The sequence below is a fragment of the Uloborus diversus genome, chromosome 2, assembly GCF_026930045.1.
Source record: "Uloborus diversus isolate 005 chromosome 2, Udiv.v.3.1, whole genome shotgun sequence".
NCBI classification, from domain to species: domain Eukaryota; kingdom Metazoa; phylum Arthropoda; class Arachnida; order Araneae; family Uloboridae; genus Uloborus; species Uloborus diversus.
In genome coordinates this window covers 204,694,238-204,721,790 of record NC_072732.1, presented here as the reverse complement: position 1 = coordinate 204,721,790, position 27,553 = coordinate 204,694,238, and the positions used below count along the sequence as shown (strand labels likewise).

Below are 27,553 nucleotides of genomic sequence, written 5' to 3'. Positions count from 1 at the left end.
AAACATGCATGAGTAACAACTTTTTAATTGCATTTTGACTCATTTGATCTGTTTTTGGTCAAAATGCATTTATGATATTAGAGTGCAATCTTGTTGCATTTTTTCTGATGATTTCCTGAACTTTGTACTGCACTATACAAAGCCTATTGAGCTTAAGTTCCAAAATTATTTTTATATTCCTTGTGGTTTTAGCCCCTTTCCGTTCCTAAAAAATCATATTTGAAATTCATTGCACTTTCTGAACTAAAATTTATGCCACTCCAATTCTCTTTTGTAAAAATTATGTTGTTCAAAAAAAAAAAAAAAAGCTATAATTTTTTCTCTCCGAAAATAGTAATGCTTTCATAAAACTAGATAGTTAGATAAAACCCTGGACTGGCCTCTGAGAAGATAAAAGAACATGAGAATATTGTGTAGTAATGTGACAATTGAAAAATTAACAAAATAATAACTTTTTTACTTTGTATTTTTTTTTTAAATTTTGATGAAGAAACAAAGTATTATAAGTTTTTATTAAAATGGCAGTGCACTTATATCAATAAAATAACATATAAAATGTAATTTTTGAAATAAATTATAGAAAAAACAGTAATTGCACATTTAACTTTAATAAATTTAATGTTTTCAAAAATGTTACTTATCTCCAATTCAGATGCCACTAAATACATTGTTACAGTATATAAAAAATTGTACTGTTAAAATTGCAAATACAGCTATTTCCCATAAAGCTTGAGTTTAGTTCAATAAAATTTGACATGCTTGAATGAATACACAACTTTAATTTGCATACAAAGTAAATTGCAAATAGTAAAATTCAGTTCAAATACAATGTATACTTTCAAAATCTCTTGAAAATCATTCAAATGTTCTTCAAATGAAAAATTGTAAAATAAAAAAAATGAAACATTAAACAACCAACACAAATTCCCTAAAAAACGGAGGTGGGATTAACACAGTTGAAATATTTTCTCATATTTTTAGTGCAAAATAAAAATTAAAAAAAAAAAAAAAAAGAAAGTAAAAAAAAAAAAAAAACACACACACACACACACACACACTTTTCCACTGGTTTTGGTCAAGAATGAATCTTAATATGTTTGATATTACTATAAAATTTCAGTGTTTTATCAGTTTTAAAGTACTTTTCAGAATTTCAATATGAGAAAATGAAATGTTACTGATTTTCACAAGGATCATGGAAATCATTAGTCACAAAATAAACATAGTTTCCATTTTAATCTAGTATGATTAATTCTCCCCCCCCCCTCCCAACACAAGTTTGCATGCAAAAAACAGCTAGAGAAAAGATGTTGATGAAAAAGTAAAGGGAGCAGTCAAATTTCATTTGCAAATGGGCTTTATTCTTTGTATACCCGTGGAATGGTAAGAGAGAAATTTCCTTTTGATGACATTTCACCGATATAGGTGTTTGAACAAGAGAAGAACTACGAAACCTCTTTTAGGAAACTTGCATTCATGTCAGAGGAGGAACACACACACACACAAAAAAGTATAAGTAAGAATTTTAAAATTGAGGCAGTGAAAAACAAAGGGATATAAGTGGCAAAATTAAAAATTTGGAGGTAATCAGTACAAATAGTAGGAGAACCTCTCCTCTGTCTTGGGGCAAGAGGTAGAACTAGTGGCCCTGGTAGGTGTTGCTGTATAGCATGGTTTATAAAAAAAATTCAATGAAAGCCTACCTGTAATGTTATCTTTTAACGCATTTTACTCAAAACTTGAAAATGTCCACTTACATCCCTTTGCTTCTCATTGCCTCAATTATGCTTGAACAATAAAGGATGGGAAATAAGTCAAAAAATAAATATTTCTCAAAGCTGAACGTGTGAAATAGCATTCAAATTTTTAGCCTCAAACTTATCACATTTGAGATTAAAATTTTGCATAGTTAAGTTTAAAAAAAAAAAAAAAAAAAAAAATACATAAAATAATACTCACATTTTTAAAATTAAGATTGGGGGGGGGGGGAACAATTGTAAAAAATAAACAGTACATTTAGATACACTACAAAATTTTGGCAATAAATAACCATATGATACAGAACATCACTTAGCGAATATGAAATTACAGAAAAACTATCTTCAAGGTTGTTTAAAATATGGAATATTAATCTTCCAAATCAGAGTTTAATTTGCATGAGCATGGGAGCCAACAAGAGCTCAGCTTCTGTACTTGTTTTCAATGTTATGGAAATTTTTGCATATTAGACGTAATTCAGACTACTCAAGTATGGAAAATAAGTTCTGAAGATTAGGGATCCCTCACTGCTCTTGTTTGAAATTAAACTCTGCTTTGGATGGCAGGACCATATTCAACTCTATGTTTAACTCCTTAGACAAAGCTAAATATATATGGATCTGGCAGGCAGTAGCGTAACTATGGGGTCTGCGCCCCTGGCGAACTAAAGAAATTGCCCCCAGGTCGCCGACATGGGAAGTCACTAAAAGTCATTGTGACTTCCAAAAAATTTTTTTTATTATTATTTTGGAACATTTTAATTGATTCGACAAATAGGAGGCAGCATAGTATTTTTTTTTCTCTTATTTTCTTTCTTTTTTAAAATTGCTTTTAATGATGGCCAATGTTCCTCCTCAGCACTCCTCTTTAATACATAATGCATATTTTTTTTTAACTTTCAGGAGGAAAAAAAATAGTATAAATACACTTCAATGTCAGTTTAAATTTCTCCTTAATTACAGCATAAAAACATATTTCAAAATAATACTTCAAAAAATACACAAGATATGTCAGGAGCAACTCAAGTGTACCAGCAAAACCGACTTCAATACATTTTTGTAATGCCTGGTCCTAATTAGGATATGGATATTGCTTTCTGCTTTTAGGTAAAAGAAGCTAGTCAAATTTAATCACACCAAATTGTTCAAATCATGCAAAATAATAATAGTATGCATAAAAATCTAACTGAAGAATGATGATAATATAATGAAGTAAAAGATTTAAGCTATACAGTCAAGTCTCTCTAACCCATATAATTTGCAACCAGGCAATTTGCAGATTTTAGAATTTTGCAGATTTCAAAAATTGTCATTGATTTGTTCGCGTGTTTGGAATCAAACAGGAACTTTCAAATCAAACAGGAACTTTCAAATAAATAAATAAAACTAATGTATGAAAGAAATATATAGCTAATAAATAAAGCAAATTTTATACATATTTTGAGTCATGTCTTTTGTTTATTTTTAATTTTCAAACAATTCTTGTTTGCTTATGGTTTTTGCAACGGACTCAAAGTTTTTATTTTTTATGTTATATAGTTCTAGAATCTAGACATATCAGAGAGAATCTAAATTGAGATGGAGTAAAGCAAAGGGATGTAACCAATTTTTTAAAAGTTTTGAGTAAAAAGTTCAAACCATAGGTAGGCTTTCATTGAATGTTTTTAAAAATTATGTTGTATAGCAGCAACTAACAGGGCTTCTATTGCCATTTTTTCCCAAAAACAGATTTTCCCCTACAATTTGTAATATTGTCTCTGAAATTTAAATTTTGGCTCTAACAACTGTTTAATGGTCGGTGCTTCAGTTATAAATTTAGGTCAAGTTCAGACTTCGAGTGAAGTGAGAGTATAGAATCATTAAGTTTGATCAAGTGGTCTCCTTTGAAAATCGAAATTAAAATAATCAAACAACCTACAGCCATTGCCTAGCAACAGAACTATAGCAAATATAAAGAGTCGGTGTCCATGACAGATTTATAAGAGTGGAATCTGTCAGTTGGGTATAGCAAAAGAAAATCATGGATTTTTAATTCAAATTATATTGACACAAATTGAATCTTAAAAATAAAAAAGTTATTTCGATATTTGATACTCATAATGTTATTTCTATCCTAAACTCCCTGAATAAAGCATTCAATTAAATACAGGGTACTCCGTTTCAACCTGCAAGACCTTAATTTTCGCAACCGTTAGTCCTAGATGTATACTTCCAATAGCAAAAATTTTCCAAATCAGATGCAGAGTTAAGATATTGAAAGTTTGAAGTAAAAATAAATCAACAAATACAAAATGTAACTTTTTATATGGGCCCCAAGTCCCCTTACTTATATTTAGGGAAATTTTCTCCATTGAAAAATCATTCCAACAGAAAAAGTTCAACATTAGTATGACCAATATTCACCGAGCTATGAAACGCAATGTTTTGTGAATTACACCACTTTACACTTGCCATCAATAACACCTTTTGGGGGAAAATACAGCAGTTAACAAGGGTTTAAAATTATATGCGTGCATATAGTGTGTTTTTTCAAATTGTTCAAGGTTTTGCAGTGTGCTTTTGCGTATCATGACATAACATTTGCATTTATTTTGGAATATTAATGAAAAATATAGATACTTATTTTATTTACTTCGATAACCTGACATTCCTATGAAAGGGCGATAATTTCCAATCTTATCTTTTGTATGGTCCCTTTTTAAAACTTTAAACTCGAATATCTCCTTGAGTTTTGGTCGTACAAATGTCATGCTTTTTGTGTCAGTAATAGTTTTCAATGGAGATTATTTTTCTAATTATTAGTTAGAGGACCTGGGGCTCGTATAAAAAGTTAAATATTGTATTTTTTGGCTCATTTTTATTTTTGATTCACACTTACAATATCTTAACTCTGCCTCTGACCATTTTTTGCAATTGAAAGTATAGATTTAGGACTAACGGTTGCGAAAATAAAGGTCTTGCAGGTTAAAACGGAACACCCTGTATATTACTAATTACATAGTCTCTTCAAAGCATTAGTAAGCTATCTTAGTGTAATTCCTGGTATTCGATGTTTTACCGCTGCTCTGAGGTGGCGACATCCTGGGTTTAATTTCTGACAAAAGTAGTGTAGAGGAGCTCTATATTCTTCAGAACCTATTTTCCTACATAAATAGTTTTAACTTTCGTCTAATATGCAAAAATTCCCATAAAATTGAAAAGAAGGGCAAGAGCTGAGCTCCTGTGAGCTTTTGTTTAAATTAAGCCTGCCTTAAATCTCATATTTTGAATGGATGTTAGGCTATTGTGCGTTTCAGATCAGCGGAACTGAGAGAGTTGACTACCATATAAAAGAAATGTAACATTAAAAATAAATATTTTTTTACTTGTCAAACAGTTTAGATTTCTCATTGGTAAATACAAATACCGTTAATCAAACCTACATTCTACTCAAATCTGCCAGACAAAAGTCAAGTCCAGGACGTACCACATAACTCATAATTTACTAGATTTGCCCAATTTATTTACTACGAATTCTTTCAGTTCGCAGTCAATGCACTATGGGTTTTAAACAAAATAATGGTAGTGGCCATTGAATACAAGTATCAAATCCTATTGTTACTACACTTAGGTGCACTTATGATACTTAGAGTCCTAAAACTTGAAAAGCACATCAATATGTCATAGCAAGGCAATTTCATTTTGATGGAAGTGCATTTGTTGCACAAAACACCTCACAAAGAATTCAAATGTTATATCCTTGTTTCTTAGGATGAATTATATAAAGAACATAAACTTGAGTTTTATAATGCGATATAATATGCGATGATTTTTTAAATATTAATTTTTTGGCTTGGTAACGGACATATCTTATGAGACATGTTAGTCACCGAGATAAAAATTATTTTAAAATAGTTTCTTGAAATCTGCCATTTTAATTGCATTGTATTAAATTATTGAAACAACTATCTAAAAATATCGAGTTTTTGTAGCGTGTTTTGAGCAAAATTGATGCATCCGTTGATGTGGTATTAAACAGCAATAATAATGATAATAAAAAAAGCTCCTTATGACAAATGAAATGTACAGATGAGTTCAGTATAACAAATATTGCAATCCAAATAGAAAACCTTATGATATATCATTGGGGAGTCCAAATAATTTTACAGTGCCAGCATCTCTTTCTCTCATGTGCTTATCTTTATCATCACATGCAAAAGCTAAAAGGTATCTCTTAGGATGCCATGCCACAGTGAATGTTGGAGATTCACAAGGTACTTCAGCTAATCTTTCTCCTGCAGGGACAAAAACAAATAATTTTGTTTTTAATCAGAAAAAGTCAAAGATAAATGTAGAATGAATTGCAAATAAAAAATTACAACAAATGGACAGCTGCAAATACAAATTTTGTGCAGCTTATTAGTCAGAAGTCAGCATTTACTGTGGCTTGGTGTTATGTATGAAAATGTTTGCTAAATGTTATTATTTGCAACAAACGTTAGCAAGGACTGATGGTAAATGCCGAATAAACATTGTTATGTCAATAAATAATTGGTATCTTTTTGCTAAAAAGCATAAGCATAAACAACAATACCAAAGAAGCACACACAAGGTTTTTTTCAAATGTCATTTGATCCATAAACTCATTTCTTTGCAAAAGAGTTCCTTTGTTAGCCTAAGAAACACATACTTGCTTTTTTTTTTGGAGGGGGGGGGAGGTAATTTTGTACTCTTTTAATGTGTAGTTATATTTTTACTATGACATTGAGATTGCTGTTTTATTCGCCTCTGTGACTGTGTCTAATTTTGACCCTCACCAGAGCTTAATGTTTGTGCTTGTCTACAAATAAAGAATATATATTTTTTAAATGTATGGTTTTATGGTTTAAATCTAGATTAAATCTTGCACCAGCTTGTTTGCTATGTATTCACCAGAGAAAAACTGACTTGTGCTTTTTTTCACCTCTTTATCTGAGGTTTTAACAGTTGCTTACTTTTACACTATCAAAAGTACACAAAACAGGGACGACGAGAGCTAAGGCGGAACCTTGGTCAGTTTTGTCACTTGGTCTCCTCTCGCCACAAAACTTGCAAAATTTATACAACTCCGCCCCCAATAGGGCTGGGCCCCTAGTTTCCGACTAGGCTGACATGGTCTCTTGTCGGCTCTGACACAGAAACCTCACATCGTAACAAATTGGGCAGCATAAAGAGATTGGTGTCATTATGCAAGTAACATCATACATTCATTTTGTATGAATTTGGGCGATTTTCAGCAGCTGGGATTCTTTTGCTTTAAGAGTTACTTTGCTCCACTGCTCCACTTATTTGTAAATTCTTTTCTGGAATTAATTATAACAAGCTAAATAAGAATTTAAAAGAATAGATAAAAAATACTAACCTGTTTTAACATCAGCAATATCTACAATATGATCTTCAGATGCAGATGCCAACATTAAACTGTCATGACTGAAACTAATGGTACGAACTGGCCATTCCAATCTTCAACAAATAGAAAAAAATAAAAAACAATCACCAAAAGTTAGATAGAAACAAAGGAAATTGTTAATTGCAAGCAAAACGATAATTACCGTGAGAATGTCCTTACACAAACCAAGGTTTCAACATCCCACAAACTTACAAGTGCATCTACACTACCGGTAGCAAAATATTTCCCAGATTTGTCAAACTCAATGCAAATACAATTTGCTGGATGAGCATTTAGTATTTGCTTAATCTGCAAATCAGGGTACCTGCAAGTGAAACATAAATGTTTGAGCATGTGTTAAATATTTTACATAGGGTAGATTAAAATTTCAAACATTTTTGGTACTATAAGCGAATTATTTAGGGCTAAAATTTCAAAAATTTCTAACCTAAATGGTGAAAGAAATATTTGCATGATTTCTAATCTAAACATTTTCTATTTAGCTTTTAATTTTTTTATTTTATTTTTAATGAAATATGGTAGTTATGTGCAGGACAATCATTTAAACATCAATTTCAACCTTTTTCTTTTTACATTGAGCAAAGGATGCTCTATTGTACTAATGCACTTTTAAATTATTTTAGTGTATACTCTTACTTGCCTGCTCACTACTTATAGTGTAGTTAGCTTAATCAAACAAGTATTTGTACATTCTATAAATTTTTAAATACATATTATGGGCGTTAATGTCACAGTGTTATTTTTTTAGTTCAAGGAAACATACAGTTACTTGTTAATATTAAAAATATTATTCAGTTCTTTTCAGAAAATCTCTACCTTCCTATAAAAAAGAGCTTTGAAATGTAAAATGGGTTTTTAAAATTAAAACTACAGGACTAGTTAACTGTATACAGTAGAACCTCGTCTTACGCGGGCTTATTTTACGCAGTTTTGATTATACGCGGTTTAAGTTTTGACAGCTTTATTTTATTTCATGCGGATGAGTTTCAGTTTTACGTGGATGCGGCAATGCCAACAGATAAAATTTTCCCCTCTTTCAAAATTGATTTAAAGATTGCAGTTTACATGTAATAAACTGCATTTTGGCATGCTAATAATCGAGCTTGGCCACTGGAGACATTTTACCTGATTGGTTCCAGAGCTCTTTTCAGAAGTAAAGTTATTAAACTCACACAGTTTAGAGCTCACTGGAAGAAGAGCTTTTAGGAGTGACAAAGGAAGATAAAACCAAATTCTTAATGACTGCCAAAAGTCATAGCCAGCTACTTTTTATAAACAGAACACGAAGTAAATTTATGCTTTCTCTATGCATGTTGTGCACAGAAATCGACACAAGTACACATTAAATTCATTATACAATTACTGATCACTAGAATAAATTTTTTTTTCTACGGAACCTAACCCCTATTTTAACACTAATATTAAGTCTTAATTTATGTGGCATTTCCATGGAATGTAACCCCCACGTAAAACAAGGGTCTACTGTATATGTAAAAAAAGCAATTTTAACACAATGATAAACCTAAGTGCTGGTGAATATTAAAAACAAGAATAAATAATATCAAACTAATATTTATTCAATGTTCAGTGTAGGCTAGATGAAGTAAGGCTGCAATATTTTAAAAATGTTTACTATCTCAACAGTACTTTGATGCATTAGTATTAATCTCTTTTTTCAGCTGCTCTGTCTCTTCCTCACATGTATGACTCACAAGCAGATGTTTTCATTGCTGCATAAGATATGGATCTTTAACACTTTTATTGCATTGCACAAAAAAAAAAAAAAAAAAAAAAAAACACACACACACACACAGTGAACAAATTCACAAGATACAATATGCATTTTGAAAACAATATTTAACACATGTGCAACAGTAAGAGTTAAATGGAATGCAAAATATTTATAATTAATTATTACTTAACCAAGCTTCTAAATAATAACATAAAAAAACTTTAGAATCTTTTTTCTATTATGAAGATGAAAAAACTCATGCAACCCTTTTATTTTTGAATTTCTAAAATTTTCAAGATTGAGAGAGAGCACAACTTATAAGAAAAAGTGTAACATTTAAATGTGAAAAAATATACAGCAATTTTTGGGTTGAATTAATTACTTGAAAATTACAAGCAGGACAAATTTACTTACGATAAAATGTAAATGCATCCTTGACCATTTGTGAGGAAAAAAAAAGTATTATCATTATTCCATGACAGTTCATTGACCTCAAACTTGAATTGTTGATCAGCAATTATTTTGTGAGTTCTAACATCAATAAATGTAACCAAATCTTCTTTGTTTCCTACCGCAATTGTCTGCCCATTTGGAGACCAGCATATGTTGATATTCTCTCCTATAATAAAAGAAAAAACTCAACAATGAATATACAGGCAATAATGTTCGTAATAAAGGACTAAAAAACAAAGCACTTTGTTGAAAATAAAAAATTATTAAAGTAAAAACAGCAAATAAAAAATTTGAGAAACACACGACAAATATTATCATTATATTCATTCTTCAAATAGTGAAAAGGGAATTAACTATTTGCTCTTTTAACCATACAAAGTCTTGCAGTTTACTACATAAATGGAGAATCTCTAGGAGGGGAGAGCGTCTTGAAAAAAAAGAAAAATCGAGGGTATTCTGGAGTCCAAGAGCAGTTCCAGACCTGCTCGTCATTTATATCGACTCCTTCACCACACAAAAAGCAGTGCAGTTAGGAGAGTCCACCAGTCTAAATTGGTGTAGATGAGCATGAAGGAGGTCATGTCCTATCAGCTGGTGGAAGGAATTGGGGTGTAGTGCGACAGGCCTCCTCTTGGTGCACCCTGGATTAATGCTAAATCTGTCATTGCATTTGTGTTTATCTTTCAGATATTATGGTCCACCACAGGTGCTATTGTTGAAGAATCAACAATTTAACAGATGTTAAAAAAACAACTAACACACTGAACTGCAATCCCTTTTGGAGCAACTTTAGATCTTGCTCTCTCCATATTATTCGGCGACAGCTTAATTTTGGCTGTAGGGCCCAGATTTAAGATACTACAAAGCAATACAGAAATTCCTACAGTTGGGGCAAACCTAACCTAGCAGCCTCGCAATGCTCTGATTAGGATCTATGTAGCCTTCACAATGCTTCCAGTTTAGGTCTGCCTTTTCTGAAGCATCTACCAATTAGCATAAAAATCTAAGTTATTAATTTTACATTAAAATATTTTTTCTTAATATTCTTTTGTTACTCTGGGGGGAGGGGGGCACCAGTGCTTTGTCCTCAGATCACTAGTAAGAAGCTACTTTCATTTCGTTTACTTTAATTAATAGTTATTGTTTAAATTATTTAGTCAATTTTCATGCTACATACAGTGTATCTATACTTTCAAATGTTATTTATATTTTTCAACTAAGATTTCACAAAAAATAAAACAAAAATTTAATCATTCATTTTGTATTAAAACACTATCAATTGTTGAAAGGAAAATACTCCAACTCTTGTAAAGGACGCAGAAAGATTGCAGTGAAAATAATGTTTTTTCATGGAAAAGTTTGAGGCTTAAGTAATTTTACAGCATTGCTGCAATTGAGTAGCAAACTTAAATTATGAGAACTGATTTAAAAACATGTAGAACACCATTACTGCAGGGCCGGAAATTCAGAAAATATGTCACTGGTTCAATGAACCAGTTATTATAAACTTTACTGATCTGTACATACTTTTGATGATTCATTCTTACATTCTGGTTTAAATAATGAAACATTTAAGAAAAAAGACAAAAACATGTAAAACAAAATTATATGACAAATGGAATGGATTAGCAATTTTCAATAGAAATGTCTGAAACACTGGGGAAGAGAAGGAAACAAAACAAATCTCTTTTTGTTCAACAATTGGTAAAGAAATTAAGCCAACAAAATCTTACCCATGTGGCTGTTTTGAGAGGAGGGCTATAGAGTGGCAAAAACAATGCACCGTAGAAATTTCTCAACACATTGTTTCTTGCAAAGAAAATCTATATATTGTAAATAAAAATGCTAATTCTTTCTCTCAAAAACTTCAAAAAAAAAAAAAAAAAGCTTAAAGTTTTTGGAAGGAAACCAGGAATAAAACTTCACTGGTCACACGGACAAGTAAAATTTATATTCTGCTGGTGTGAAGAATGTTTCAGTGATCCTAGGTCAGCGGACCAATGTTAATTTCGAGCTCTGTAAATGCAGTTTAATTTGCTTCCCAAGTTAGTAAGAGTTTTATATTTTGTGGGCAGAAAAAGCCTCTTTACAACTGAATATATAAAACTGTTGTACTTTATAGGAAGTTGCAAACTTGGCATTCATGCAGTGAGGCAAAAAACTATGGTAAACCCCCTGCTCCTGACATGAAAATCAATCAACAAAAACAGATTTTGAATCAATTACATTAAAAAAGGGTGGATATTTAGAGTAAAATGACATAGGATATAGTTTTACAGAAGACCAGAGCATTAAAATCAATGGCTTAAAGACTCAATATGCCCAGCACTTTTAGTTTTTTAAACATCATTCGGAATTTTTTAAAATTCCAACATGGTAGAAAACAGGATGAAAATTAACGAAAACAAAACTAATGGTTAAGCGAAAAAAGATTAAATGCACAAAGGATAAGCAGAAGATCAAAACAGTTTTCACCTTTAGTCTGAACTGTTGCAATAGACTTTTGAAACTTTGCATCCCAAATTCTAACTGTTTTGTCAAGACTAGCAGTAGCAAGGAGATCTTGGTTTGTTGGATGCCAGCAAAGTTGATCAACACTATCACCATGACCTTTAAAAGTGTATTCTTTACTCTAAAATAAAAAGAAAACATGAATTTTAACATTTTCTACGTTAATTTTTGAGTCATGTGACTATACAAGTAAAATATAAACAGAACAAACTTGATAATGAAAATATCAGAGATAAAACTTTTTACAATAAAAAAAAACAGTATATGTAAAGTAGGAGTTACTATCAAAAATTTCGGCAGCGATTTGAAATTGCGGAAAAACCATGGTTGGCAGATTTCAGAATTAACTTAAAAAAATTATATTAAATAAATTTTAAAAACTTTGCAACATTTTATCTGTTTGAATTAAGTTTCAATTTTCCTCATGAAACAATGGTGCATTCAGTAAATTTTTTTAAAATAAAGATTATTTACAGCTCTTTCCCCGGGTGCAGCTTATACACCCGAAAATACGATAGTCTTGGAAGGAAGAAAGGGGAGGGGGGGGGGGGACACACTTAGGTATGAGAGTTTAAAAAATGAAATAAAAAAAGAAGTGTAGAAATGCTTGTGTTCAAATTTCAATACCTGGAGGATCCAAGCAACTGCATTACCCCTTTTCTCCAGTTTTGATGCAGAGTTTTCCCTGCTGGTTGCCATAACAGCAGACCAATTTAACAGGCATCTTTGCAGCAGAAATGTTTTGATATTGGACGTTCTACCCTCAAAAGTGCAGACAATTATTGGCATAGGCGGATTTAGGACTGAGTTCCTGGTGGGGTTTTTTTTTGGAGCAACATTTTTAAAACCCTCCTCACCCCCATGTTTTTGTTTTTTCCTATGATGCATAAAGCCATGCTTTTACTTTTTTGCGTGTTGTTCATTAATGTATTTGTATGATGTCCTTTTTGAATTGACCTTAAGATTGACCAATTTTAGGGGGTGCAGGGTATCCCCTGGAGGAAATTTTCTAAATGGATATAAAGTTCAGCATTTTGAAGTCTTGTAAGGGGTAGTTGGATTAGATGGAAACTAGGAAAAAAATGGTCAAACAATTTTTTTTTAAAGTTTCATGCTTTAAATACACTTTGTAACGTAAGTTAATACTTTAAAAGAAATGGTAAACAGATTTAGAAAACAGGTAACAAGAGAGTAATATACTGCCCATTAAAAACAATTCATAATTTATACACTGGATAAGAAATAATATTGAAGAACACTCGAAAAGGAATAGAGGTAGTATAATATTTTTTCGGGATAAACAGATCAACAATGTGCAGTAGAAGTAAGATAAAAGCAAGCAATGCAAAAGAATTTCCAAAATACTGCATTCAGGATTAAATAAATAGCAAGATATGAAACATGTGAGCCCCACAAAAATTTATTTCAAGTAATATGTTACAGAAATATGAGAATCATGATTTTTTCATTTTTGATGCAAGATGTAGCAAGGAGCTGAATTTGACATATTTTGGCATTCCTCTGTTAGAAATTTTAAAATTTAAGGTTTGCAGTCAATTTTCCAAAATTTCAAGCATTTGAAAATGGAATTAGTTTTTTCCAGCGCTTTTCATTTTTTAGGAACGATTCATGAAATTTTGCAGGAGTTGGAGGCCCACCTCAAAGCAGGGTTCTTAAACTATAGTTTGTTTAATTCTTAGGCAAATCTAGCCTTGTTTGTAACTCACTCTTACGTGAAGATTTTTGTTCAATTTGTTGTAATTTTTATAAAAAGTTCTCAGTTTTTACAGTTTTACTAAAGGATTTTTAGGATTCTAGCAATCTGTGTTAGGTTTATTTTTGATTTCAGTGGTGCCGACTCTATGGAGCCTGAGGGGGCCCGTGCCCCCTCAAAAATATTTTTGAGGGGGCAGAGCCCCCCCCCCCCAATAAATCAAGAAAATTATTAGTTATTATGCTTTATAAACTCACAAATTTATCTTTTCTGTTCCTTGTTTGAAGATACTAGATGGTTTACCTTGTATAATACATTCAATAATGAGTTAAAACAAATAATTATTAGGGTAAAGTAAGCCGGTTAACTGAAAACAAGTGGTGTTAATAATGATAGTGTTACGGTGCTGCAAGCTCATTATTAATTTGTCCCAGTGCGCAAACTTACGAGTCAAGTCTATTGCCGGTGGGCAGCGCTGTAGCACGCTCATCTAAGTGTTGCTGATCTGGAAAAAATAAATGAGGGTTTGATTTGTATATTAAATGAGAGGCGTGATAGTTCTGAATACTTTTGGGAATTGTGTTTAAAAGAAAAATCTTCACAAAATGATGACTTTTTGCTTCCTTGGAATCTACATACCAAAGAGGTATGAAAACAACTAAGTCAGCTCACCACACACTTTCAAAATCCCTAAGGAGTTACTTCAAGGCACTTTACATTGATGTTTGTGAAATGGAGCAATCTTACATTATTGGGCGGTTTACATTAACTGGACTCACACAGGTCATTGCAGTTGCACAAGAGTGCTTGCTTTTATTAACCCATTCCATAATCGGCCCGAAACCCCTTAACGCGCATGCCGCAGATAACAAACGGAGTTGCATTTTGCTACTTTGTAATAGCGCTTTTCTCCCCATTTTGCTCTCGGGATTTTAATGTTGTTTTTGCTGTTTAGCTTGCATTCGAAAATCGCTTCGCTTTATTAGTTTTTTGGCACTGAATTAAATAGTGCAATAAAATACAAGGTTGTTAATATGTGCTGAAATATTTATTAAATTTACACAGTACATAACAGGAAAATAATGACAATCGAGGATAGGACGAAAAGCAATTATTTTTATAACACTAATTATTTTATTGATTTGTTTTTCTTTTTGCTTTTATCTCAGTATATCATTTTTTTCTTTTTATACACTTAAGAAATCAAAACTGTTAAATGTAAGATGATCTACCTTTCAAAAGGGCTCAACAAAACATTCTTCAAACAATTGACTGATCGATCCAACCTGTGAGCAAGGGACATGTGAGCGTTTGAATGGACAAAAACGCTTTAACTGTGGGAATGATTTTCTAAGCGGATAAAAAGTATTCTTCGGTACCTTTTGATACATTGTGACCCTTCAAAACGACCAATAAACACAGAGACATCTCTTTGCTTTTCGGTTCTTTTATCGTAATTGCGATGACTTTCAAATCCCTTCTGAGTGTCCAGATATCAGTTGCTCAAGCGTGGGAAGTATTTTAAAGCTAAATGCTCACAAAAGATCAAAACTTGCGGCTAATCCCCTATTTCCCTAAAGGGTACTTTTGTGCATGCAACTAAAAGACCCCAGCTGAGAGAGGAATAACAGAGACTGCCTGGGCGGGTTCCCTAAGGAGATGTCCCCCTTGGTGTCTTGTAGTCAACCCTTCCACATTATTTTCTTACAACAAAACAGTTTGATTCAGAAAGGAATTTCAAAGCAAGCTTTACTGCTTGTATTTGAGAACATGTCTTCAGAAGAAAAGAAAATCTTGCTTGAAATCGAGTCGGATTGTTTTTCTTATTTTAAAACATATTTGGATACATTTTAGTTAGTTTCATAGGATTATTTACTAATTAAGGCAACTTGATTATTGAAAAGAAACCAAATATTTTATTTCTATTTTTAAAATCTCATAAAAGAAGGTGCAATTGGAGCTATTTTAAAACAATAAATAAAATCTGAAAAAGAAAGGGAGAAAAGGAATGTTTCGTTTCGTATGAGTAAAGCGAAAAGAACTCAAGATATTATCATTTCATTTGTACTGTAGTATATATTTTATGTTTTGCATGGTCAACTATTACGTATAATCAATGCGGTCGTCATAATTTTTTTTTTTTTTTTTTGTGAAATTAAAAATATTCAAAACTGTATCACTAAAAATCCATCAAAGGATGCCGCGAATATAAAAAGTTAGAATTTAAGTTTGAAAATATCACGATTTAAAAATAAATAAATAATAAAAAATAATAATAGTATACAAATAAATAAAAAGCGTAGTAAAACACATTATAATTAAAAAAACATACTCGTACAAAATTAAGATGTGTAAGATAATTTTTAAAAAATGTTGTGTAAAATAAATTATAAAATTTGAGGATTATGAACAATTTAGTGAAGGTTGCTTGTGTAGAAGGTGGATTTTTGATAACAAGAAAAAAAAATTTCTGTTTATTTGCTTTATTCAGGCATAGAAATATTGTTAAATGTGTAAGGAAATATTTTCACACTTGTTCATCAGGAGTTCAAATGCCAGAATGCTAAGAAACAAAGCTTCCACGAAAAGATAAAAATATAATGCCTGATTAATTGAAGCATTATACGTGTCCCATCCAGGAGTACTTGAAAGGTTAATATCTCAGTAAAATAAAATAAATTACAACAAGTTTCGGGAAATACTATAAGTTACATCCCTTTTGTCTAAGGAAAAGAGCCTGATTACCGCTCCCCTAAAAGCACCAGAACCCAACAGAGAAGCGCAATAACAGTGTTCTGCCCCTGGAAGGATCGCCATAGGCGGATTTAGAACGAAGTTTCTGGGGGGGCAGGATTTTTTTAACAACATTTTAAATTGCCCCTCACCCCCCATGTTTTGGTTTGTTTTCCCGTGATGCATAAGGCCATGCTTTACTTTTTTTCGTGTGTCGTTTTTACTAGTGTGTGGTTTCATGCTGTCCTTTTTGAATTGACCTTAAGACAGCTGACTAGTATGAAGACAGTGACGCAAGGCTCCCTTTTAAGTGGGATATAGAATATCTCCAATTTTAGAGGGTCCGGGGGTTTCTCCCCCGAAGGAAATTTTGTAAAATGGATATAAAATTCTGCATTTTGAAGCCTTATAAGGAATAATTGGATAGACAAAAATCTCGGGAAAAAATAGACAAATATTTAAAAAAAAAATAGTTTTATGATTTAAATGTGCTTTGTGATGTAAGTTAATACTTTAAAAGAAATGCTGTAACATGAAAATATGTAAACAAAATATGTAACATGAGAGTAACATACTACTTATTAGAACAATTCATAATTTATACACTTGATAAGAAATAAAATAGAAATGCACTTTGCTTAGGAGTTTCAAACACTAGTCTAATTATTTTCAAGGTTTGGTTGGTTAAATTAGGTGTTTTGCCACAAGAGCCCTAGTAGGTTATACTGCACCAAATCTTTTCAAGGATTTTAGAACATTTAATTATTTAAGGCACCTCATTTGCACTTTCCAGTCTCTGAAATTGAGTACTAGATTATACAGTTGTACTGTACAGTATTATTCAAGCTTTGTAAAAAAAAACAGCTATTTTAAGTTTAAAAGAAAAAATAAACGATAGAATTCTCTCATTACAACAACCTTTTTTTTTTAATTATAAGCAGTGCAGAAAACGAAAAGGAATAGAGGTAGTGTATCATTTTTTCCTGGCTAAACTGATTAACAATATGCAGTAGAAGCAAGATAAAAGCAATCAATACAAAAAAATTTCCAAAACACTGCATTCGGGATTAAATAAATAGCAAGATATGAAACATGTGAGTCACAAAAATTTATTTCAAGTAATATGTTACAAACGTAAGAACCATGATTTTTACACTTTTAATGCAGGATGTAGCAAGGAGCTGAATTTGACATATTTTGGCATTCCCCCCCCTACCATAGTAGGCTATACTGCGCCAATTCTTTTCGGAGATTTTAGAACATTTGATAATTTAAGGCACCTTATTTGCACTTTCCAGTCCCTGAAATTGAGTACTAGATTATACAGTTGCACCACAGTATTATTCAAACTTTGTAAATATATATATATATATATATATATATATTAATTTGAATTTTTGGCATCTTGAATTCAAATTATGTTTTTCGCAATCACGAGCGTGTGTGTGTATGAATGCGCGTGTGTGTTTGTGTAGGCATATGTGTGTGGGTGCATGTGTGTATGTATGCATGTGTGTGCGTGTTGTGTATTTAGTGCTGTGTGTGTAGGCGTTCGTGTGTGTGTGTATGTAGGCATAAGTGTTTGTGTCTGTGTGCAGGCATGAGTGTGTGTAGGATATGATGGATGCAACCTGGAAACGATTTTCGCAAGAGGAGCAGCATCGTGAGGTCGGTCAACGAGGCGGCGGTGGTGCTGGTGCTGGCAGAGGTGCTGGTGGGAAAATAAAATGATAGGAATTACAAAACCGTCAAGTGAGAACAATAAGCAATCGTGATTGCTCAAAAAAAAAATAGCTATTTTAAGTTTAAAAGAAAAAATAAACTATAGAATTCTCTCATTACAACAACCCCTTTTTTTTTATTTAAAGCAGTGCAGAAAACGAAAAGGAATAGAGGTAGTGTAGTACACTTTTGATGCAGGATGTAGCAAGGAGCTGAATTTGACATATTTTGGCATTCCTCCTCCTACCATTTGTTAGAAATTTTAAAATTTAAGGTTTGTTGCCACACGTTTCCAAATATTCAAGGTTTTCAAGCACTTGAAAATTAAATTAGTTTTTTCAAGCACTTTCTATTTTTTAAGGAACAAATCATGCAATTTTTTACGAGTTCGGACCCACTTCAAAGCCGTGGCCCGAAGCTATAGCTTGTTTATCTTATAGGCAAATCCGGCCCTATATGTAATTCACTCTTACCTGCAGATTTTTGTAATTTTTACGAAAATTCGTCAGTTTTTACGGTTAAAGGATTTTTACAATTTTACCAATCTGAATGTGTGAATCCTTAAGGCTCTTCAAAATCTTTCGTCTGTAACAACACAAAATATCTAGCTTTTGAAATCACACAAATTGAAAATAAACATTCTGAAAAGAAAGAAAAATCATAACAAGTAGATCATTCTGTTAGCTCAAATGGGGGAGGGGGGTTCCCTTTTTTTAGGTTATAATTTAAAAATATTTGTCAATTATTATAAGTGTTGCAGCTGAATGCATAGCTCGTTTAGCCTATATTTTCATTTTTATACTTGCCCAAATGGTTTTCAGTCCAAAATAATAAATTTAGGCAAATTTTCAGCGCCCCAGTGACAGCTGTACTATTTGTATTTAATATTCTTTTTGTTTTCTTTTCTCCCATCAGAGAAAGACATTCGCTATTCTCTTCATTTTCATTGAACTATTCAAAAAAGAAAAAAATCATTTTGTTTTAAGATTTTGGAAGATGTATTGTTACTTTTTTGAGGTCCTCCCAAAACTGGGGGGAATTGCCCCCTATGCAACCCCTCCTATAAATCCACCCATGTCCTTCTGAACTAGTCAAAAAAGAAAAAAATAATGATTTTTTAAAAAAATTTTTGGAAGATATGTTGTTACTACATAAAGTCCTCCCAAAACTGGGGGGGCATTGCCCCCCTCTGACCCCCATAAATCCGCCCATGAGGATCGCCGACACATATTCGGCCGAGGCAAAAACTGCTAGAAACGACGTGACGACACAGGTTCGTCGAAGGCAGTTAGGAACCATTTTCTTGCGACGAGCCTGAATCGGCCGGGGCAGTATTAACACAAACTGCGCGGCCGATCCTGTATCGGCCGGGGCAAAGAATGGGTTAAACAGAGGTGAAACAAATTTTGAAAAGTCAACTGAGTTTTTGAAAAATGACCAAGACATTGAGAGATTGCGTTTACACTCGAATGTGTTAGCTGATATCACAAATGAAAAAACAACTTTTCTTAAAAAAGATGCGTAAATTAAATGTCTTTTTACGATAAAACTGTATGTGTTTGTATTTATTTTTTTCCTTTTTTCAAAGCCAAAAATATGTGCCATGCTTGTCAAGTATTTCGGGGCTCTAATGTTGATGATATGACTTTAAAATACTGTAAAAAAAACATTAAAACTCACTATTGTTTATCTCAAATTTAGAAAATTTCCCGCGGCAAGACCCAACAGTATGTCCCCCCCCCAATATTTTTTTACTTAAATCGGCATCTCTGGGAGTGCTCTTCCATGCAAGTTAAGTCATGTGACCTTATACCAATGTCTAGCTACGGCACTGTACGGCTCTCCATAAAATAGAACAAAAAAATGTCTCTTACTAAGACAAGTGACATGATATAGTTTGAACCAGAAAATTCGTATACCAATTTTTAGATTGTTTTACTTTGAAAATGCCATGTCACATACTGTTTGTTTGTTTAAACTATGCACACCAGAAAATATGGCATTTTAAAGGTACAAAAATCTGACATTTATTTGGGTGGGGGAGGACCTCCGTGCGATTACATAGCCCCCAAAACCCCTGGTGATGTCTGGCCCCCTCAATAATTTTTGCAAGTCGGCGCCCCTGATTGATTTTAATCAAATTTCAGCAAATGTTTCCAAAACTTTTGACAACTAAACTATTTAGATTTCAATAATGACAATGACTGGCTTATTTAGATTTAGATGGTTATGACTTACCATACTTTTTAAACAGTATTAAAAAAGTAAGTAAAATGGTAATTTCCCCTCTCAGTAAAAAAATCAGAATACTCTGGTAACCAAAACTTATTTAGTTTGCAATAGCCCGCTCCCCCCACCCCCGATTTATTTTTTCTCTCTCTCTCAAAAAAAAAAAAAAAAAACTAGCTGAAAAAATTTCTGAAGTACCTACCGTTCTTACTATTAGTTTTGTCTACATATTTTTCTCCTTTAAAAAATAAAGGAAACACAGTTATAAAAACATTGCATCAGGTAATGAAGTGATCTTACAAGAAAAGTGCAAAATTATGCCGGAAATACATCTCCCTTGCCTTTTCTTTTATTCAGATGTTTTCTCTACAGTCTATGATTCTGGAAAATATGAAGTTTAGTTTTGAACTGCCAGTAATTGATATTCTATTTTTTTTCTTAAAAAATCAACACCTTGTTCATTGTGTTTTAACTTTCTGTTTGTGCAATGGCTGGACAATTTTTTCAGATTTTTTGTTTCATTGTTCATAAATTCGTTGAGAATGCTTGCCTAAATGGTTCTCAGCCCAAAATAGTCAACGTAGACACATTTTCAGCACCCCAAAGAGCTTTACTATTTGTATTTAATGTTCAGTGTTTTTTTTTTTTCTTTCTTTCTCCCATCAGAAATGAAATTCGCTATTCTCTTCATTTTCCCTTCTGAAATATTCAAAAAATGAAAAAAAAAAAAAAATATTATTTTCCGCTTTAAGATTTTGGAAAATGTGTTCTTTCCACATAAGGCCCTCCCAAAAACTGTCCAAGGGGGGGGGGGCATTGCCCTCTATGCCCCTTCCCACATAATTCCGCAAATGATTGTTGGGTCTCTAATAACTAACAAAAACGCTCTGCTTTCGCATTTTTAAAAATGATTTATTCCTTTTTATTTTTTGATTTCATAACTGAAATAGGTCTAAGTAAAGGAGAAGTAATGAGTCTTAACTACTTTGCAATTTAGACTATTATACCAAACATTAAATTTATGTTTGTTATAGAAAGATTAAGGAAACTAAATTTCATCTTTCCTTTCCCCCTCAAGACAGAAGTCTGTTCAATCATATGATGGGATTTCTTATATATTTAATATATAAAGAATAAATCAAAACAATAAAACAATTTATTGCATCAGAGTGAGATATACAACAAACAGCAAAATATGATGAAACATTTGGAAAAATGAAGATTTGATTGAACAATTATCTTGATTAAAAATCAAACTCTTACAGAACAGAAATTCTAAGTTACGAATTCTAATGTAATACCAGTGTTCAATCTAGGTTGTTGCTTTTAGGTCCACATTTTGTGAAAAAATGAAATGCATGTGACCTTTTTACTTTTTGTGAGAAAAATCCTGTCAGATCGTAAACAGCATGTTTTTTAGCTATCAGATATCTAACATGAAATCCCTTTGGCCTAAAAGACTTCACTGGGACTGACTTGGAAGGCGGAGAGATTTTTTACTGATATTTTCCTTCAGATGAATTTTGAGCTTAAAAGCGATAAAAGAACTGTTTTTACAAATGAAATTCTGTAAAAGGTCTAATGTCAAAATTCGAAAATTTGTCAAGCGGCCACTTATACGATTTAGAATTTTGCGAAAAGGCTGCAAAGCAGATCCAATCTGCTTTTGAATTGACCTATGAATATTAATTAATAAATAAAGTTAAAAAAAAAGATTTTTTATGAATTAAAGCTAAAAGAGAAGTATTGAAGGATGGATACAAAGGAGGGGCGGGGTGATCGCCCCTTCCTTGATGGAACTCGCACAGGCATTTTTTTCCCATTTCAGGTCCTAAATGCAAGTGCAGGATATCTTTGATGACGTTAAGGATAAGAAAAGAATTTGAATCTTCTTCAAGGAAACTTTTTTGAAATGCAGTTCGAAAAAAAACATTTTCAGACAATCTTTGCCGATGTTAGGAGGAGTTTTGGAGGCCTTCCTTCAGGACATTTTACAAAATTGAAGTCTTAAAAGACGAGATTGTAGAGATTTCAGGTAGTGTTAGGGGCAGGAATGAGTTCAGTGACTTTCCTCTAGTAAATTTTAGAAACTGAGGTTCCAAAAAGTTTTTAGACGAAGTTCGATGATGTTAGGGAAAGGGGTCTTGAAACATTCCACCGAAAGTATTACAAAACTGAAGTTCTAAAACAATTTTAGGCTACCTCTTTCAACGGAAAAGGAAAGAAATAGCAGGGGTAGAAGTGATCGACTTGTCACATATAGGACATTTTCCACAAAAAATATAGGACAAATATAGGACACATTATATGAGTAATTTTGCTATGAAAAAATAAATAATACATATCACATATTATTCAGTTATTCTTATCAATGATTTTGTTTGAAAAAAACCTGAAACAAAATACCTTACATCTATAATGACTTTCCTGTAGTTGAAAGAATAATTTTTGAAAAAAGTGTACTTTACAGACTAAATAACTAAACAAAATTTGAACAAAGATAATTTTTGTTTTTTCTTCCTCACTCATGACCCAAGTACTAATTCCACTGCTCTTAGATTTTATATCTAAACTGAACCCTTTACCATTTCTATTAAGAACAAACAGAGCTTGGGAAGGATCCTTCTCACATTTTTCAGAGGTTTCTTTATGCTTGAATGTTTTAGCATGCTGCCTCAATTGCGAAAATCCACTATTGCTTATGGGCACTGAACAGTTGCAAAAATGGCAAAAAGCGGTAAAATCATCTTTTCCTTTAGTGCAACCAGGAGGACATTAATTCTACAAATTATGCACCAAAATTTGTAGAATTAATGTCCTCCTGGTTCAACAACTCCACACGAAATGTTGTTAAGCGATACGATTTCGCCATTATAATTCTACTTATTACAACAAACTACGTTTTAACATCATAAGGAACTAACCATTCCAAGATCCTAAAATTCCACAAAAAGAAAAGATTGCAAAAAGAAAATTAGAACATTTCGATCAGAAAATGCACTAAACGCAAAAATATACCAACAAAAACCATGATGGAAAACAAAACAAACGGCTGTTCCCCCCCCCCCCCAAATGCAAAATTCTAAAACCAACTTCAGCATTAGTTCTCGAAACTCCACTCACTATAGAATGACGTCACATTGCTGTAGCCAATGAGAGAAGATGCCTGTTGCAGAATTTAGTCAGTTGAGTATTTTAATTTGAAATTCGTTTAGGCATGTACTTTCAGCAAAAAATCCGATGTCAGAAAGTTTATTTACCGTTCTTTTTAAAAGATATATATGGTATAAAACAGAAATATAGGAAATATAAGACATTTTTGAAAAATATAGGAAATATAGGATGATTTTGATGCTTTTTTTGAAAATATAGGAAATATAGGATATATAGGACTACTTCGACCCCTGAAATAGGTTCAAGGACATTCTTGGATAAATTTCTAAAATTTTATTTGTTTTTTGATGAAAGAGTTGTGGCACCCCCCCCCTCTGAATGTGTAAAACAGATATATAGTAAGAGGTATGTTAAAAACCAACCGACCCCTTCTTTGAAGGATTTGACCTTTTTTGAAATGAATTGATATAAAGCAAGCTGAAAGGTTTGACACAGCATTTATTAGCTTTTACAGTACTGAAATTGACATATTCTTTTTTTTTTTTAGTAGTAGCAGCATATAAATACCAAAATAAATTCTTTTTTCTTAAAAAAAAATAAAAAATACAGCATGATGTTCAGAAAAGTTTTTAAATAAATAATATATTTAAAATATAAATAATAATTATTATTTTGTGATTACAAAAAATATAGAGACAGACTTCAGTTTTCTCTCAAAAACAAATTCATACATATAATTGCATGTTTTTAAAAATACTTTTTATGATTCACTATTCAATCCATTTTTCTCCGAAAAATCCCGCAATGAGCACAATGCACCATCTAAATTTGGATAATGCTGAATTTCTTTTCGGATCCACTTAGATAGAGAATCAATATAGCGCTGATTTTTTTGAAACCTTTCATCAACAAGAATCAAAGCTCCAAAGTCATCTCGGTGCCTAATACACCTACCAAGAGCTTGATTCAAAGCTCTAAATGCTTGCATTTGATACCATTCTGATCCATTAACTAGCTTTCTTGAGGAACTGTGAATATCGTTATACTTTCGCTTTAAGTCAACCTGAGCATCTTTCACGGCAGGAAACGGAATTCCGATAGTGATAACAGCCCTGGCATTGTTATCGGGAAAATCGATACCTTCACTGACTTTTCCACGACAGACAGCAAAGAGAAGAGCTCCATCTACTCCTTCAGAAGAATCCTCGTAAGTTTTCACAGCTTCATAAAAATCACTGATAACTTGGAGAAAATTCCTATTCTGTCCCTTAGGTTCACATAAAACAACTTTCTTGGTCTCAAATTTATCCCACAGTCCAGTTATCTGCCATCGATTGACCAGTTTATCCAGCATACTGTAGGATGGCAAAAAGCACAGAATACCATGCCTAATCACAGAGCAAATGTCAAAAACTATATTGCCGACGTCGTCTTGAAACGCAAATGTATTAGAATTTTGGAATGTAGCAGTGACGCTGTTGTTGCTGGGACCTCTACCAATTGTGCCGACCCACATTTGAGCTTTGGAAACAACATGATTAGCTTCTAACGTACTTTGAAATGGCAATCCCAGTTCAGATTGAAAAGAAGTAAGGGGCGACAAAGTGCCAGATGCCACAACCAGCGAATGAATACTGTCCTTCATGTCTGATAACGCTACAGCAGGATTCAAACACCAAAAATTGATGGTTATTTCAAAAGCATTTCTCACAAGAGCATTTCTGTTTCCCTCCGAAGGATAGCTTTTATCTTTACGAATCACAAACCGATAATCAGGAATAAACTTCAAGTCAGATTTATACAAATAACTCAAAACTCCTGTTAAACTCTTCAAGCATAACATAGTTGCGCTCGATAGTTTATCTTTGGGAACAGGATTCTCAACTTCCTTTTTCTCAGTATCATTTTCCTCACTAAAAATCTTTTCAAAATATTTTTGAAACTTTGGGAATGTATCTGCACCCAAGCCAAAGTAACTTAACAAGGCCACCATTTCATCACCCTGCCAAACTTTTGAGGAAGAGTCATATGAGACATAGTCAGGTAAGTCTTCCGAATTCGAATGTGCCCACCTGATTAAATTACTTAGAACTTTTGCATTGTGCAAATAACACTCAGATATAGTGTCACTATTTTGACCAACTCTCAACAGATCATTTCTTGCCTCCTCCACAGCAGTTAAGTGCAAGCAACAACTACCTGCCTCTTTCGCGCAATCTTCAATATTATGAGCTTCATCCATGATTAATATATTACCTTTTAACGAAATATTCATTGCATCTCTTATTAAAGGGTCCACAAGATAATTATACGGACAAAACACAACACTGGCTGCAGGTAATAGATCTCGAGCTGTGAAATATGGACATGTTCTCGACCTTTTACATGTTTTAATTAGATCTTCCAAATCAAATGCTTGCTGCAAATTTGACGGATAATGATTATTTCTCATGTAATTGATATAGAACCCACACTTTCGCCCTTCTTCGTCTTTTACGAGCTCATCACACACCTCATTTTTATTTTTTGCTTTTAATGCTTCAGGATGGATGCAAGATTTATCTCGACTAGACAATAAAGTCATTTGAATGTCTTTGTACATAGTTTTTCTCAGTTCCCTGATAATCTGTTCGATTTGCTTATGCGTACGAGTACCGAAATATATCACAGGAGTTTTTGTAGGAAGTGTATCAGATGCATCTACGTCAGTTTTTGCTTTCCCACTTGCAGTCGGTTCATCTTTAGCTTGCTCAAAATTAACTGGACAGTTACTACACGCAGCTTTATCAGATTCATAACATGATTTTGGGGTAGGCGATTGGAATTTCGAATTTTGTAAACTGTCACCCTCATCAGAAAAACTATTATCAAAGAAACTAGGTTTTGAAGATACATCTGGGTTTATGTTGAGATCTACAGCCTTCTTAGCGTAAGGAGAATCACACGAAGCGACATTTTCAGCAGGAATTACATGATTAAAAGACATGGAATTTCTTGAGCATGGACTACATCTTTTAAATGGTTGAAAATCGTCCATATCGTCATCAAATTCTGTAAAAACTACTCCACGTTTTTTAGAACCATTAGCCGTTCTGGATGAAGGAACGGGACTTGGATCCCCTGTCAAATCAATTACGTTTGGAGCCTCCGAGGTAGATTTTGGTGTAACTTTCACTTCTTCTGGTTCAAAATTAGGATTGTTACTAAAGTTGTCTTCATCATTGATTACAGCACCTTGAGCATTCAAGTGTTTTTCCAATTTTGCATTATTTTCTTCGATTTCTCTAGAAATCTTTTTTTGCCAAGCTATACTGGCACATAGCAAGGCTAAACTTTTCCCGCTACCAGTCGGCGATTCTAGTAAACAGTTATGTTTTCGATTCAAACACTGGATAATTTTGTTCATCATAGCTAATTGCGAAGGGTAAGGTTTGTAAGGAAACAATATAGGAACCCCACCAACAACAAGAGCTTTTGAGACATTACACGTTGAGGAAGAAGCATCATTTTCAACCGATGAACGGTTCGCTTTGGGACGAAATTTAAACTCATCAAATAAATTCATATTTACATATAAATTAAAGCGTATTTACACTATGAAATTTATTATAATCCCTATTTACACTCATGAGCGAAATGTAAACACGCAAGAGCTGCATACAGTAAACATTTTCCCGCCATTAATAGTCACGTGGGCAAGTCCCGCATTTTTCAAATTGAGAAGTAAACACCTCCAACACAGAGCAAACAAATGAATTATTTTTAAAAATTAAATATGTAAGAAACTTACCAATCTGTCTCGCTCAAGAACGAAAAGACAAACAGTTCTATCGTAACTTCCAGAAGCCAGTCGTCGACCGTCGGCACTCCAGTTGATAGAATGTACTTTAGAAGAATGTGCTTGGTATTCTCTAATACGATTGTTGTTTTGAAAGTGAGTTCTCATAGATTCCACATATGGCGACACAATAGTCATTTTAATTTCGATAAAATTTACTTACAAACTTAAAAAATGCGAGCAACAAAAATTAAAAACAGAAGAGTATTTCATTTCAGTTCATTTTACGGAGCAGCTGACTTGGAGCAGAAAAACTCACTGGAGCACTGCAGATCGGCGGAAAAAACCTTGCAGATAGTTCAAATACTTGAGTTGTAAAATT

General features: G+C 32.7%; 1 protein-coding gene across 1 annotated transcript; it reads right to left on the bottom strand.

Moving 5' to 3' along the window:
• Positions 1-535: 535 nt before the first annotated feature.
• Positions 536-27,424, bottom strand: LOC129216246 (THO complex subunit 3-like). The gene is made up of 6 exons (XM_054850444.1): positions 27,184-27,424; positions 11,846-12,002; positions 9,332-9,536; positions 7,328-7,489; positions 7,138-7,238; positions 536-6,031 (listed from the first exon to the last, which is right to left on the bottom strand). The coding sequence occupies exons 1-6, from the start codon at positions 27,367-27,369 to the stop codon at positions 5,868-5,870; spliced, it is 975 nt and encodes a 324-aa protein (XP_054706419.1). The 5' UTR covers positions 27,370-27,424; the 3' UTR covers positions 536-5,867.
• Between the last annotated feature and the right edge of the window lie 129 nt (positions 27,425-27,553).